Source organism: Oryx dammah, unplaced genomic scaffold, assembly GCF_014754425.2.
Source record: "Oryx dammah isolate SB20612 unplaced genomic scaffold, SCBI_Odam_1.1 HiC_scaffold_2, whole genome shotgun sequence".
Classification (NCBI taxonomy): Eukaryota; Metazoa; Chordata; class Mammalia; order Artiodactyla; family Bovidae; genus Oryx; species Oryx dammah.
The window spans coordinates 98,064,266-98,079,573 of record NW_024070186.1 but is presented as its reverse complement, the minus strand read 5'-3'; the positions used below and the strand labels follow the sequence as shown (position 1 = coordinate 98,079,573).

At 41.4% G+C, this 15,308-nt stretch overlaps 2 protein-coding genes across 3 annotated transcripts in view; one reads left to right on the top strand and one right to left on the bottom strand.

The window, feature by feature from the left end:
- The window catches only part of NAA50 (N-alpha-acetyltransferase 50, NatE catalytic subunit), a 31,526-nt gene extending 22,391 nt beyond the window's left edge, over window positions 1-9,135 (bottom strand). The window contains exon 1 of one of the 2 annotated variants that reach the window (XM_040224769.1): window positions 8,727-9,135. In XM_040224769.1, the coding sequence (XP_040080703.1) occupies window positions 8,727-8,734 (8 nt within the window). In that variant the 5' untranslated portion in view covers window positions 8,735-9,135. The remainder of the gene's footprint in view (window positions 1-8,726) is intronic. The other variant, XM_040224773.1, reaches the window with a different exon arrangement.
- A 22-nt stretch (window positions 9,136-9,157) lies between these two features.
- ATP6V1A (ATPase H+ transporting V1 subunit A) overlaps window positions 9,158-15,308 on the top strand; it is a 62,000-nt gene continuing 55,849 nt past the window's right edge. The window contains exon 1 of the mRNA XM_040224391.1: window positions 9,158-9,886. The gene's annotated coding sequence lies outside the window, so the exon portion shown is untranslated. The remainder of the gene's footprint in view (window positions 9,887-15,308) is intronic.

Below are 15,308 nucleotides of genomic sequence, written 5' to 3'. Positions count from 1 at the left end.
CTTCTCAAGGTTAAAAACACTTATCTAAGGTGTACTGATAAAGCAGCTTTGCATAAAATTTAAGTTTTCTAACAAGGATCAAAGTATGCTCATGGTCCTTTGATAAAAAATTTAAGGGGTTTAGAGGATAATTTTCTTAGCTAGCAGTAATCTGGTTCTAAACTCTTGCCTTCAAGTAAATTACATGAAAGAGTGATTCCTCTAAAGTATAAATTCCTTGAACCTAAAAGTAAGCCCACTCAGCATTTATCAAAGAACAGCTTAAATACCAACTGTTCTTGAGGCCTTAACCGGTCAACCTGCTGATTTCCACCTCATTTGCACTATATCACCGTTGTACTCTTCCAAGGCACAGAACCTCTGCACTGCTATAAGCATTTGTTTTTGAACCTAACCTCTACAAGACTTAGGGCAGAATCTCAACTACTTCATAGAACTGCTAATTTAATTTTGGTATATCTAAGAATCTCTAGGACCTTAGTAAAACTGAAGAGCTCTCTTTCATCTCATCTAGATTTTAGAGCAGTTTCTCCATTTTGGCCCTACTGATATTTAGGGCTCAATAATCCTGTTGTGAGGTGCTTCACAGAGCACTGTGGGATGCTTAGCAGCATTGCTAGCCCTACCCACTAGATGCAAATAACCATCCCCCCTACTGCGATGACTTATAAATGTCTCCAGACATTATCAGATGTCCAGAGTGGGATGGGAGTGGCCCCTGGTTCAGAGTCACTGCTCTAGAGGTTTAGCAGGTATCAGAACAGCAGAGGTGGGTGAATCAGTTCTCCAAGCTGTGTGACTGCAAATATTAGATGTGTAAAAATCTCAGCAATTAATTGGTTGCATACTAGAAGCACTAAACACACACGGGGACATATATTCAAGGTTATACTGTAAAAAAAAAAAAAGATTATTTCTTGAAAAAATTTTCCATGGTTATCTGTATGTTCAACTAGGCGATCTCCTTCCTAACTAGAGCTTTTCCCTTATTACTACCTAAATACGGATGTTTTGGACTTCCCTAGTGGTACAAAGTATAAGAATCTGCCTGCCAACGCAGGGAACATGAATTCAATCCCTGGTCCTGGAAGATTTCGCACGCTGCAGAGCAACTAAGCCCGTGAGCCGGAACTACTGAGCCTGCGTGGGGCCAACCACTGAAGTTCACATGCCTGGAGCCTGTGGCCCACAAAAGCAGCCAGAATGCCGAGAAGCCCTCCACTGCGGTGACGAGTAGCCCGCTTGCCACAACTGGAGAAAGCCCTCACACAGCAACAAAGACCCTGGAAACAGGCAGAAATAAGAGCTATGTCTACAGGGATCAACGAGAACTGACCCACTGGAGAAGACCCTGATGCTGGGAATGACTGAAGGCAGGAGAAGGGGATGACAGAGGCTGAGATGGTTGGGGGGCATCACTGACTCAATGGACATGACTCTGAGCAAGCTCTAGGAGCTGGTGACGGACAGGGAAGCCTGAAGTGCTGCAGTCCATGAGGCCGCAAAGAGTCAGTCATGACTGAGCAACTGAGCTGAACTGAACAGGAATCACAAATTCAACACGTCCAAAACTGAACTCATCATTCTCTATAGGAAATCTGTTCTCTACGCAAAGACTCATCATTCATCCAATACAGAAACCTAGCTTTAAATGTACTTTCACATTCCATTTTAATCCCTGTTGATTCTGGCTTCCAAATATCTTCATAACCTGTTCCTACACCCTTTCTCTTGGTAGTATGGTTCAGGCCATCATTTTAACCCATATCTTAATAGCCTAATAAGGAGAAAAAGTCTACATCTAAGGAGACAAAAGCATCACAATGCAGTAAGAATAATTCTAAAACACAAATTTGACCATTTTACTTATCTACTTAAAATCTTTCCAAAAAGTTGCACATAATCTACCAAACGAAATTCAAAGTAGCCCTTCATCGCCTACCTTTGGCCACTGGCCTAGCCTTGTCTCTGTCACCTCCCCTCTTTTTTTTTTTTTGGCTATACAAAACTACTCAAAAACCCCAGAACCCATTTGCTTTCTTTCTTGACTCTCTGTTTCATACTATATTTATAGTTACATTAATAGACCATGGACACTATTTTAGATGAGGTTTATTGCCTGGCATATTGCCTTAACTGCCTCCACTGTAAAAGGTAATAGTGGCAAGGGGGAGAGATGGGAGAACAGGTCCCCAAAAGCAGACACAAGAGAAAAATGAGAGCAGCTTAAAAGAGAACAATTCGAATATGATTCCAAAGTTTTGTTTCTTGGTATCACAGAAAGCTAGAATTGACAGAGACCAGAAATGGCAAACACATGACACACGTGCCATTAATAATCAATGATATCACTCCCCCTCCACAGTCTGAGACCTCATAAAGCTACCGACAGACATGTAACACTGATAAGATACTATCAACAGATTAGAACTGGCACAAGAATCTCTGGCCTTTCCTATTCAGGTTCAAGCTATTCTCTTTAAAGAAAGAAATGAGAGAATTTCCTAGCAGTCCAGTGGTTAGGCACGGGGTTCAATCCCTGGTTGGGGAACTAAAGATTACACAAACTGCAAAAGAGACAAAGAAATGAAGGCCCAGAAGTTAAGAATCTTATTAGTGACTAACTAATTAGCTAGCACTAACAATTATTGGTGGCACACCGAACTACAACATGTGGTTGCTTTTAGTTCAAATGCTTTGTGCATTGTAAGTCTCCTTTTTAGAGAAAAATTATGCTACAAATAATAAACTCTACAGTCTGGTTGGCGGGAGGAATCCAAATACATCTTTAAACATATCTTAGTTTTCTGGAAAGAAAAAAAAGAAATGTTTAAAATGCTTCTAAGTACAAAACATTTTCCTTGCCTACCTGAGCTTAACAAGCTCTGCATATAAAAATGTTTCTTATGATCTGGGTTCTAAATTGGCAACACAAACAATATTTACTAACGTGAATGTCTCAAGCCCATTTTCTAAAGAATATAATGTTTGATGTTTTGTAATTTGACGTCAAAAAAGCAATCTAAATCCAAATTAAAAACTGGGAAGTTTATGTAACAGTTAAGTCACAAAGATACACAAATGGCCAGAAAAATGGGAAATGTCCAACTTCACCAAGTAATCAATAACAAAGAAAGAAAGGCAGGCCATTTATCACCTAGTCAGCAAAGTAAAACTAGAATTAAGGGTATATGCAGTCCATGGGGTCGCTAAGAGTCGGACATGACTGAGCGACTTCACTTTCACGCACTGGAGAAGGAAATGGCAACCCACTCCAGTGTTCTTGCCTGGAGAATCCCAGGGATGGGGGAGCCTGGTGGGCTGCCGTCTATGGGGTCGCACAGAGTCGGACACGACTGAAAACCAACTTGTAAAAAAGGAATTGTTATTTCTATCATTTATAAAGGCTCAGCTGTGCTGTTCATCCTAGAAAAAGGTAATTTACACTACCCATGAAATGTAGCCACAACGTCTTCCTCCATGTCCCTGAGGTTTCTGCAAGTGTTCCCCTCTTTCTCACCAGCCCCTGAAGAAGGGCATTCTCATACACTGCTGGCAGTATAAATTGTTACTGTGTTTCTGGAGGTCAGGTGGCAACCAATATCAGAGCTTTAAAAATGGCAGTACATTTTGATCCAACGAATTCTTCTCTGGTGAATTATCCAATCCAAAATAATTATCCAAAAAAGGTAGAATATAGGTTGCACTAGCTCAGGCAAGGCAAATACATACCCCTCTTTCTTTACTCAGAAGATATGACTAGATTATAATATTTTAATCTAAAACGAGGAGCAGTTACCACAAAGGTGTAAACAGCCACACACTATCTGTTGTCCGATAGTTGAAACATTTACCATCTGAGTTCTAGATCCAAAGGGAAGAGATCATATTTTAGACATTTATCTGTCCCCCCCGCCCTCCTCCTCAGGGTCTAGCACAGCACCATCTGAGAGAAATAGAATTCAAGTCACATATGTAATTTAAAATTTTTTAGGTCCAGAGTTCAGGTCCCTGTTCAATTCAGATGCTAATTTTTCCTTGGAAATATTTTATCTGTACTTACATTTCATAAAATTTACACTGGACTCACATATCCAAGTTGTTTGAAACATACATAGAAACTGTCCAACAACTGACATTTTAATTCTGTTCCTCAGTAACACAAGACACTTTTCAACTGTTCTACAGCCAACTGTAATTAGTCACTACTGTATTGGACAGGACAGGACTGATATTTTGCTAATAAGTTAGGCAGTGAATGAACGTGACTAGGAGATGATGGAAGAGAACAGCTCAAAAGAACGGAGTGCTTTATGCCAGCACAATTATATAATTTTGTAGTTATTAAACTATAATCCATACAATTCTCATTTCTACGATGGAAAGGACGTTTCTATTGATTACTACTGGTATTCTAATGGTTTCTGTAGGCTGCACTTCTAAAAAAGAAAAAAGGACACCATTTAAATAATTGAAAATGTATGTCTTCTCAGATAGCACAAAGCTGGAAGACATAGTTAATACCTGGAAGAGAAAACCAAGAGTCATAGGGATTTCTACAGACCAAAAGAGAGGACTGAGCAAAATGAAATTTAATATAGATACTAGTTTGGTTAGGCAAAAGCACTGGCTTTGAAAAATAATGCTTTATATAAGTAGCCTTTAAAAATCCTTTCTAATCCATAAATTCTTGATTATTCGGTGTTTTTTTCAGAACTTCACCAGGAGCTGTTCATAACTTGGGGGGAAAAAATCATAACACTGATGGTAACACAGCATTACTTACCAAAGCACACATCTATATTGGTAGTAGATACACTTTAAAAATTTATAGTTTATATTTATGGACAGATGCAAATACATCTGATCTTATGATTTATGATGTTGTTGTACCTGTTCATCTGGATCTTTAAATAGATATCATATTGCAGCTTACTTTCCTTTTAATCTCCTTTATCTTTGTTAGGACACCGATTTTTTAAAACTGTGGTACAGGTAGGTTATATTTTATATGAACTGGTCTGAACATAGCAAGGGAACATTACAATATTTGTTAAAATTTATCATGTTACTTAACATCCCATAAATTATTGACTTCACAAAGCAAAGAGTATGATTTCAGGTTTACACAAGTTCCTCACTGGCTTGGTTTTTTTTTTTCCTGACAAAATCAGCAATAAAACTTAAAAAAATTTTTATTGCAGTATAAAACACATTCTGTAAGGAACACAATTTTTTTTTTTTAACAGTTCAATGATTTTTTTTTTTTCTTAATGTATGGACACACCTCTTTGAGCTTTCCAGGTGGCTCAGTGGTGAAGAATCTGCCTGCCAACGTAGGATACAGGAGTTTGATCTCTGGGTTGGGAAGAACCCCTTGGAGAAAGAAATGGCAACCGACTCCAGTATTTCTGCCTGAGAAACCCCATGGACAGAGGAGCTTAGTGGGCTACAGTCCATGGGGTGCAAAGAACCAGACACAGTTTAGCAACTGAACACCACCACAGCCCTTCAACCAATACCCAAAGTTGCAATTTGGGGCACCTAATGCTCTGACCAGGGATCAAACCCAGGCGGCCTGCATTGGGAATGTGGAGTCTTATCCTGGCGTGCTGCGATTCATGGGGTTGCAAAGAGTCGGACAGGACTGAGCGACTGAACTGAACTGATCCACTGGACCACCAGGGAAGTCCCCAGAATCTTTGTATTGTAACACTTAAATTGGTAAACTACACTGTTTTATTTACTTTATTTTACTTTGTTCACATATATTTGCATCTAGTTAGACATCTTTATTAGAATTAACACCTCTTTGCTACAGTTGAAGGGTAAATGGATTCAGTTTTACTTTCTATTGTATTGACTAATTACACTGCCATCTCAGTCTGGGCCGTGAATAACAATACCTTCTTGCTTGAGTATCATCCTCCCTAGAGAGGAACAACAGATAAAAATAATCAGCTTACCTCCCACAAATTCAACCTGTAAAGTCTCTGGTTCATAAAAACAAGCAACCTTGGTACAAAGGAAGTAACATCTCAAGTAATATACTTCAAATTTCTAGACCATGCATATAAACAAATGCGGTAATTAACAAGTGGAAATCTATCTTGTTTGGAGGAAAAGCAAATACGTGCCAAAGGAATAAACTAAGAATATGAAGAACAAACCAGGTAGGATACTTAAGTTTTAAAAGTTTCAAAATGACAGACAATATAGGTAATGTAAAATATTCAAACAGTACATTAATTTAGTTAGGAGTTCTACATGTTTCCAATTTTAGGTATTTCTATCCGACTTAAGTTCAATCAGCTCAGTATCCAAAAAAACACTTAGCAAATAAAATTTTGTACAAAAACCACATAATCAGAACCACTGTTTCATTTTCACAGGCCTTTATAAACCAAGAGGCAGGACTACACTGCATACAGCAATACACATCTTTGAACTCAAGGACCTTAAAAATCTTTTAAATAACATCTAGTCTTCATTTGCTCAGGACTCTGATGCTGGGAGGGATTGGGGACAGGAGGAGAAGGGGATGACAGAGGATGAGATGGCTGGATGCCATCACTGACTCGATGGATGCGAGTCTGAGTGAATTCCTGGAGTTGGTGCTGGACAGGGAGGCCTGGCTGCGATTCATGGGGTCGCAAAGGGTCGGACACGACTGAGCAACTGAACTGAAGAATAAGACTAACAAGTGAAAAACACTAACGTTCCATCTTATGTAGGAGTTAGTTCATCTGAGAAGTAAAAGGTCTATTCCTCTGAAATTATGTTAAAAGTTTACCATTAGGAACAGCATCTTAAGCTTCCAATCATGAGAGGTGATAAAAACTCAAAGACTCTTAACTGCCTCATGCGTATATTAACTGACAGTAGATTATGAATATTAACTGCTGTTTGACCCCATTTCTATTGCCAAGTTAGTAACAGGAAGGGCATTACATCCTACGTAGAATGAGCTAGACCAAAAGAGTTTGGATATAAACATCCAGAATAATTTTTGGAGGCCCTCCTTTATAAATTCAGGCACAACCTCAACACCAACAACTCTTCAGCCTCATTTTTATTACTCTAACAAAAGCAAGTAAGTATTGAGTGCCAATGAGAACACAAAAACAAACAAGAGAAAGCACTAATACTCAAGGAAAGAAAGAGATAAAACTTGCCACGTTATACTGGATCACATATAAAATAGCCAACATTCTAGATCATGATTCAAGTGCAGCACATACTTCCCATATCCCCATTTAGTATCCTGACTGGAACTCTTTAGAACTTGATGTGAAATAACGCAGGAACTGCGAAATTTCTTCATTTTTTCTAAACTTTAATACTAAGCAACTGAACAACAAAGACAGAATTAAATGTTCTTGGGCCTCTCCTGCAGCCTCACACATACACACACCAAGAAAAGTGCGTGTGTGCTCAGTCGCACGGGACTCTCTACAAGACCCACAGACTGCAATCCGCCAGGCTCCTCTGTCCATGGAATTTTCCAGACAAGACAAGGATACTGGAGTGGGTTGTCGTTTCCTCCTTCAGGGGACCTTCCCCAACCAGGGATCGAACCAGCGTTTCTTGTGTCTCCTGTATTGCAGGCGGATTCTTTAACAGCTGAGCTACTGGGGAAGCCCCATACACACACTAAAGTAGTATTTAAATCCTTGTCTTGGGCAGTATGAGATTACTCACAACATGGACTTTTACTCTGTCTTCAAAAGGGCTGCTGAACAGTTTGAAAGCCTTCCCTAACTCAAAACATAGTTACAATTCTTTAACTGACTTGCTATAACAGAAAAAACTCAGCCACCTCAGAAAGCTCTTAACACTGATAAGATTCCATTTCTTTCTCTAAGGAGGGTAAAGGCAACCAAGGGCTAACTCCGTCAATATTTTAAAACACCGTATTATGTAATTAATACTTTAACAGTGTGTAACTGAATAGTAAGGTGACGTCTTATTCAAAAGGAAATAATCGAACGAAAATAATCCCTAATTTTGTCCAAGGAGTAACCTGTGAAAGAATATTAACTTTGCCAAACACCTGAAGAAAGCTTGCTAGGAACCCAGGACTCCCTCCCGGCCCAGGGGCAATAGTAAAGTGCTGGAGCAATAGCTCCACCTATTGATCAGCAACACTTCCTTAAACATTTTGGCACCCCAAGTCTCCAGTGCTCACGCTCTCTCCCCCTCCTCCACTCGCTCTGACCCAACCCAAATCCAGTTGAGTCACTAGCTCTGAATACTCCTATCCGTGCTCTTTATTCCAATTCCTGCTCTCTCCAGAAGGTTCTGCGCCGCTTCCAAGTCTGGATAACCCCGAAAGGTGTCAAAGACCACAGTTCTCAGTGTCGAGCCTGGATCTGAAGAGGACAACCGGACCGCTCCCTCGGAGTGCCGGGCCGCGGGTGGCTCTGCCGTTCGCTCCCGGGGAGCAGGAGGCCTCAGGAGCCTCACGACAGCTTTCCCCCGCCGCCCCACTCAGCAGCTGTTCTCCAATCAACCCGCACTCGTCCTCCGGGCCCCAATCTTGGGTTCCCTGGGTCCTACCTCCGCTGGCCCTTCAGCCCGCCAACAGCCCAAGCCGAGCCTCCGCCCCCTCCGTGTGCAGAGAAGCCCAGAAACCTCCCTCCGCCGGGTCTTCGCCCAGAGTCTCATCCACTCTTCGCAGCCCCTCTCCCCTGCCGGTCGGGCCCTGCCCCGCTGCCCTTCCTCACCCTTTCATCTTCCCCGCCTGCTGAGGCCGTTGTTACCGCCGATATCAACGCCGTTGTCGTCGCCGCCCTGAGCTCTCCGCGCCCTCAGCTCGGGCCACTCAACCCCGCAAGCCGGCCTCCTCGCCTAAGGCAAGGAGCTGAGCTGGTGACGGAGGCCGCGAGAGTTTAGCGCGGCCCTGCGTCTCCGGAGGGGGCGGAGGTACCTCCCGCTGCCGCGCTAGTGCAGCAGCTTCTCCACACGTGCACACGGGGAACTCGCCTCCCGCCCGCCGCCGCCAGCCAGACCCGCCGCCGCGCTATGACCTTTCACCCCGCCCCCTCTGCGCGCCGGCGCGTCGGCCGCCCCTCGCGCAGCCGCACTGCAGGCCTCCCCGTACCCTTCCCCCTCTACTTCAGGACCTCCATTTTTCTACTGGGATGTGCCCTCTGGCGTCATCTTCCTCCTCCCATTCCTTACGAGACAACTTGTGATGCTTGCTTGGTAGGCCCTAGCGAAAAAATCCGGATTTTTCTACTCCTCCCTCTCTCCTCTCGCACTTTAACAAGCTCAGTCTTCCCTGACTCTGGTCTTCCCAGCTGTAGTCTCCAGTATGACCTTCAAATGCACCTGTCTCCTAAAAAGATTTTATAAATCTTGTTCCTCTACATGTAAAGAAGCCTGTGGAAAGTAATGAGGTGTTTTTAAGACAAACGTAGTGAACAATTGGCTATATAACTTGGCTTACGTCCAGCACTTTTCAGTTTCGATATCACGTGATTGCCCAAACCTTTAAGCCTGGGGATTTTACCGGCAGGCCCCACGGGGACGAAACTCCATTGCTATTTCCGGTCCCTAGACCACGGCGTAAACGTCACTTCCTTAGCAATGCACTTTAACCCGTTCCACCCACGCGTTTTGCGTTGCAGTTTACAACCTGATCTTTGTGGACATTTTTTTTTTCCTTTCTAAAATCTAATCGCAAGGAAATTAATGTTCAAACGATCCGCTAAAATACAAGCCCAGGAGATGCAGCCAGCTCGGCTGGGGTTGACAGGGCGGAGCTCGGGGTCACGTGACGTCCTACGCCCGCCCCACTCTGCAGCTGAAGACTTCCCCTCCCGCAGTGACAGAGCCTCTGGGTCGGTGATCGGTACTGTTTCTGCACCTCGCGCCCCGGCAGGTGAGCGGCTACCGGTAACCGGCTGCTGGTTGGGGATAGAAGGGGAGGGAGGAGGAAAAGAAGAGAGAATGTGAATAGTGGCCTCTGCTGTCCCAGGCTTTCTCCCGCTGTCATCCTGCACCGGCGAAGATCTTGTCTCTCCATTTATCTTGACCCCCGCCCCTCGTCCAATCCCCGCCACCGTGGTCGCCCCTGCAATTTAGGGGTTGAGATGTTCACCTTTCCCGGGGCTGGGGGTGAGTGCGGCCATTATGGTTCCCCATTCAAGTCTTTGGGGCTTCGGGTAGTGGGGTTGATTCAGGCGTTAGTTAGGGGTCTGCAATAGTCTCCGGGTCTCAGTCTCCAAAGCCTGTTCTTTGGCAGAGGCCTTGTAAGGTCTTCCCCTTCAGCTCCCGAGTGGGGAACCAGGAGATAGGAAAAACCCCGGAGGCAGAGGCGTCTCCTGTGAGACAGGCTTAGGAGAGAATGTCGCGATGCAGACACTCTCTCACTGCAGAGTCACTGTAAAGCTTGCTTCCTAGTGTGCATTTTCAGTAATTCTGAGTTTTTATCTGACATACCTGCGAGAGATGTTGACAACTTTTGAATGGTTCTGGAATGGTAAAAGGTGGCTTTTTACTTTTCTCTTCTCCAATTTTATGGTGTAGAAACGGAGAGGATACTTGAAAGAGCAAAGCTATACTAGCTTCAAAAACAGGCAGTGTTATTAATGCGACAGTCTAGATTGAATGAGGAGGCGTTGAAAGATGGTGTTGCGATGTCATGATCTGCAGGAGACCCAGGCTAGCTTATGCAGAACTGACTTCCCTGAAAGGGAGTAATTCTTCAGAAACAAATTGGTCTGGAAAGATAATAAACCAGTGCGTTTGACCGTAAACTTAAAGGTAAGGGGGTTAAGTCTAAATATTGCTGACTTCATATTTTTTGCCTTTGACATCCTTTTGCCATTTCTCCCTAAAATCCTATTTAATCTCTACTGCCAATCAATTCCTCAACTAATACTAAATTAGTATTAAGTAGCATTTGTATCCCTCCGTTCCCTGTTTGTAAAACTCCAGGTGACGTGTTCAGATTCTGATGAATAGTAGTTTCTGAATATGCAGAAATGATTGTTTAGGTTTTTGCCCAACCCAGTGTACTCTCATTTCATGTAGTAACCAATGTAATAATGTAGTAACCAATGTTTTGACCCCAAACAGTGTGCTTTATGGAAGAATGTTTTTCTGTTTGGGGTTAAACTCTTGTTTACACTACAAACTCAGAAAGTCCCTTCCTTCTTTTAAATTAAAAGGACTTACAGAAATTACAAATTTGATTTTTAAAATTTAAATTACACTTTTTCTTAATATGAAAAATCATTTTCTCAGTTAAACCGTAAAGCCAAGTTCAAAAATAGAGAAACTCGCCTATTGATGCTCATTACTAGATAAGATAACCTTAAAGATCTTTCTTGCTTTCTCTAAATAATAAAGACCACCTTTATGCTTTACAGTTTTAGTGTTTTGTGCATATATCTATATTGGTATATACCTAATCTGTTGAGATGTTTGTGTTTCAGGATGTCTGCTATTGATAATATAGTTTTTATCTATTAATTTGCTCCAGCGTGAAATTCCCTGATCTCTAGAGGACAGAAAAAGCATAAGCAGTGTTGCTTCATTGCCCAGGTGACATTTCACCAATTAAAACGAATTCACCAAATAATAAGGATTCTTGAAGTCCAAATCAGTCCTGTCTGGGTGAGACCAAAATGGGATACAGAAGGCAGGCTAAAAAGGATTGAGTACTAGAGGAGAAAATGTCAATGTGAAAGAGACTGAATGAGTTTGCAGTTTTACTTCACAATTCCCCTGATTTTAGGAAACTTACTAAAGCAATCATTTAGACCACTAATGAAATCTGGAAGATTGGCAGCAGGAAGTGGTGACTGAATTACTATTAAAGTTGAATTTGAAAAAGAATTTTGATATTGTACACAGTTTTCACAAATAAGTGATCTGTGTGTGGCATGGAAGCTATTTCTGAGACAAAGTTTATCTATCAATAAGTATTATATGTAGAAATCTCTTTTTTTTTTTTTGGCCGTGCCTCACAGCTTGAGGGATCTTAGTTCCTGGTTCCCCGATCGGGAATCAAACCCAGGCCCTCAGCAGTGCAAGGGATGAATCCTAATTACTGGACTGCCAGGATATTCCCTATATAGAAATCATAACATTCATTAGAGAACTGCGCTGAAGTTCACTATTAAATGGTACACAGGGGTTCTTGCGTTTGAGTCCCCAACACCTCTTGTATGCTTACTCTGAAGTCTTCCTTATACGTCACTATCTTTATAGGTTATGGCTAGCACCAAGAATGCTTTCTTCTGTGGGCAGAGCTAGGCACTCACTTCTGTAGAATACTGCACAATATTCCATTCTTCTATTTTCCCCTCCAGAACATTATTTTTAGTTACTTACTGTTTGTTGGGCTGTACCTTAATAAACTATAAAACTCCTAGGAATTCAAGGACAGTGTCCCTACTCTTGGTCTTTAGCTCCTGGATGATGAAGTACTTGATAGGCATTCAATAAATTGTTTGTTGACTGAGTATGAGATAACTGGACAGGGAGATTGAACTAGTTTTAAAATTCCTGCAGATCATAATGCCTTCTAAGGTAACACACTAGATTCTAGCTTTCAAGTATAAATTGTCGATAGCAGCTATCAAAATCATGGTCAGTAGAATGCATATAAACCTCAGGTGGTCTTTATTAACATACTGACCAACTTATTTTCACAGCATATATGTTTGTAATGTATTTGGATGATATGGGAGGGAAGGAGAGTGGGATGAGTTGTATTTAATGTAAAAGGGGGCACTGAAGGCTACATGTGCTATAGTACTAGACTAAAAATCAGTAGATCATCCTTCAGCACTGCCACTTTAGTTATATGCTTTTTAGAAAAGCTGGGACTGGGGGCTCCGGGTTTGATGTTTAGGACCTTTCTGTCAAGGGTATTAAGATTTCAAGTTAGAGAAACCCTAAATAATCTGTGTGAAAGTATTTTTAAAACCCACTCCGGTCTTCTTGCCTGGAGAATCCCAGGGACAGGGGAGCCTGATGGGCTGCCGTCTACGGGGTCCTGAAGTGACTTAGCAAGTGGTATTTAAATGTGAAGCAAGATTGTATAAACTTTACAAGAATAGATTTCTTGATCGTATAGACCTGGGTTCAAGTTCTGGCCTTACCACATATTTAAGCTGTGTGACCTTGGACAGTTTACTGCTACTACTACTAAGTCACTTCAGTCGTGTCCGACTCTATGCGACCCCATAGACGGCAGCCCACCAGGCTCTGCCATCCCTGGGATTCTCCAGGCAAGAACACTGGAGTGGGTTGCCATTTCCTTCTCCAGTGCGTGAAAGTGAAGTCGCTCAGTCATGTCCGACTCTTAGCGACCCCATGGACTGCAGCCCACCAGGCTCCTCCGTCCATGGGATTTCCCAGGCAAGAGTACTGGAGTGGGGTGCCATTGCCTTCTCCGTTGGACAGTTTACTTAATCTAAACTTAAATTTCCTCATGTTTAAATCTATGCTATGAAAGAAAGTGAAAGTAAAAGTGAAGTCACTCAGTCCTGTCTGACTCTTTGCGACCCCATGCACTGTAGCCTACCAGGATCTTCTGTCCATGGAATTCTCCAGGCAATAGTACTGGAGTGGATTGCCATTTTCTTCTCCAGCGGATCTTCCCAACCCAGGAATCGAACCCAGGTCTCCCGCATTGTAGACAGACACTTAACTGTCTGAGCCACCAGGGAAATCTATGCTATAGGTACTGTTAAATTAGATCATGAATGCGGAGGGCTTAGTACATACTTTGTACATTTTAAAAATTAATTTTACTGATACCTAGTCACCGTCCCCTGTGGAGCCAATGATGGGAAAGATTGAGGGCAAGAGGAGAAGGGGGCAACAGAGGATGAGATGTTTGTATCGCATCACTGACTCGACATGAATTTGAGCAAACTCAGGGAGATAGTGAAGGACAGGGAAGCCTGGTGTGCTGCAGTTCATGGGGTTGCAAAGAGTTGGATACGACTTAGCAACTGAACAACAACGGTTTGACTATACGTACTGAATTTCTAAAGGAGACTTATAGATATCCTATAAAATTAAGCAACAAGTTTGGGATATGGAGGAAGGAGTAAACTTTGAAATAAGGCTATTACTAATAGCAAGGAAAATGTACCTCTAGCAAAGATTCTAAAACAGATTTTATTATTTTTTTAATTATTATTATTTTTTGGCTGCACTGGGTCTTCGTGCTATGCAGGCTTTTCTCTAATTGTGGTGAGACGGGGCTATTCTTTAGTTGCAGACTTGTGGTGGTGGTTTCTCTTGTTGTAGAGCACTGGCTCTAGACATACCATCTTCAGAAGTTGCGGCACATGAGCATAGTTACCTCGAAGCATGTGGGATCTTCCTGGATCAGGAATCAAACCCCTGTCCTCTGCATTACAAAGTGAATTGTTAACCACTGGACCACCAGGGAATCCCTAAAACAGATTTATTAATAGAAGCTAAGAAATATCCACATAAAGCCCATTATTTTGGCAACTGCAGTGACAATATTTTCTGTATCAAGATTTTCCAGAGCTTGTGATCATTAATATGTGGAATCAGTTTAAAGAGGTATTTATTTCTAAATTCTTATAAAAATGTATTAAAATTATCCCAACCTGTACAGGAGGGACTTTTGAGTTTGTGCTTTTATTTTAAATTTCTGTTCTTTATTCTAAATGTTTTTTATCTTATTTTTATATTGGAAAATATCAGTAAATTAAATAGTAATTGAAGTGTAGCTAGCATAAGTTTATGTTTCACCTTAATCCTGAAGAAAATAACTCATTTGTTCTAAGGAAAGATTTTATGAAGAGATTATTGAATATTCTCTTTAATGTCAAGTTTTCTATTATAGTGAAATAAATTATGATCAGTAACCATATTTTACATTTTTCTGTAGAGACTTTAAAAGCTACTATGTTTTTGTTTCCTGCTATGAACTGAAAGTGACTTTGGTTTATATAAGTGTATTCTTTTATATATACAGTATGTACATATTACATATATATAGGAAACACATAGACATAGTGTGTATATTTATAGTCAGCTGAAATAGATGTATATTTTCAGAGTAATAAATCTTGTTACCTGAAACTATTAAAGTCATGTGTATAGTTAGTTATTATGTGAATAAAATTATCTAATGATTATTTTAAACTCGCCTTTATATTTGTTCATAGTTAGCTCCATTTAATGAATTTCACAACTACAGTTAGTTTTTAAAAATTGATGGTATTTCATAAGTATTTTGAGATTTAGCCTAATGATTTTTTTTTGCTGTTTTCTTGGTGTCAGTATTGTGACTGCAAGTGCAT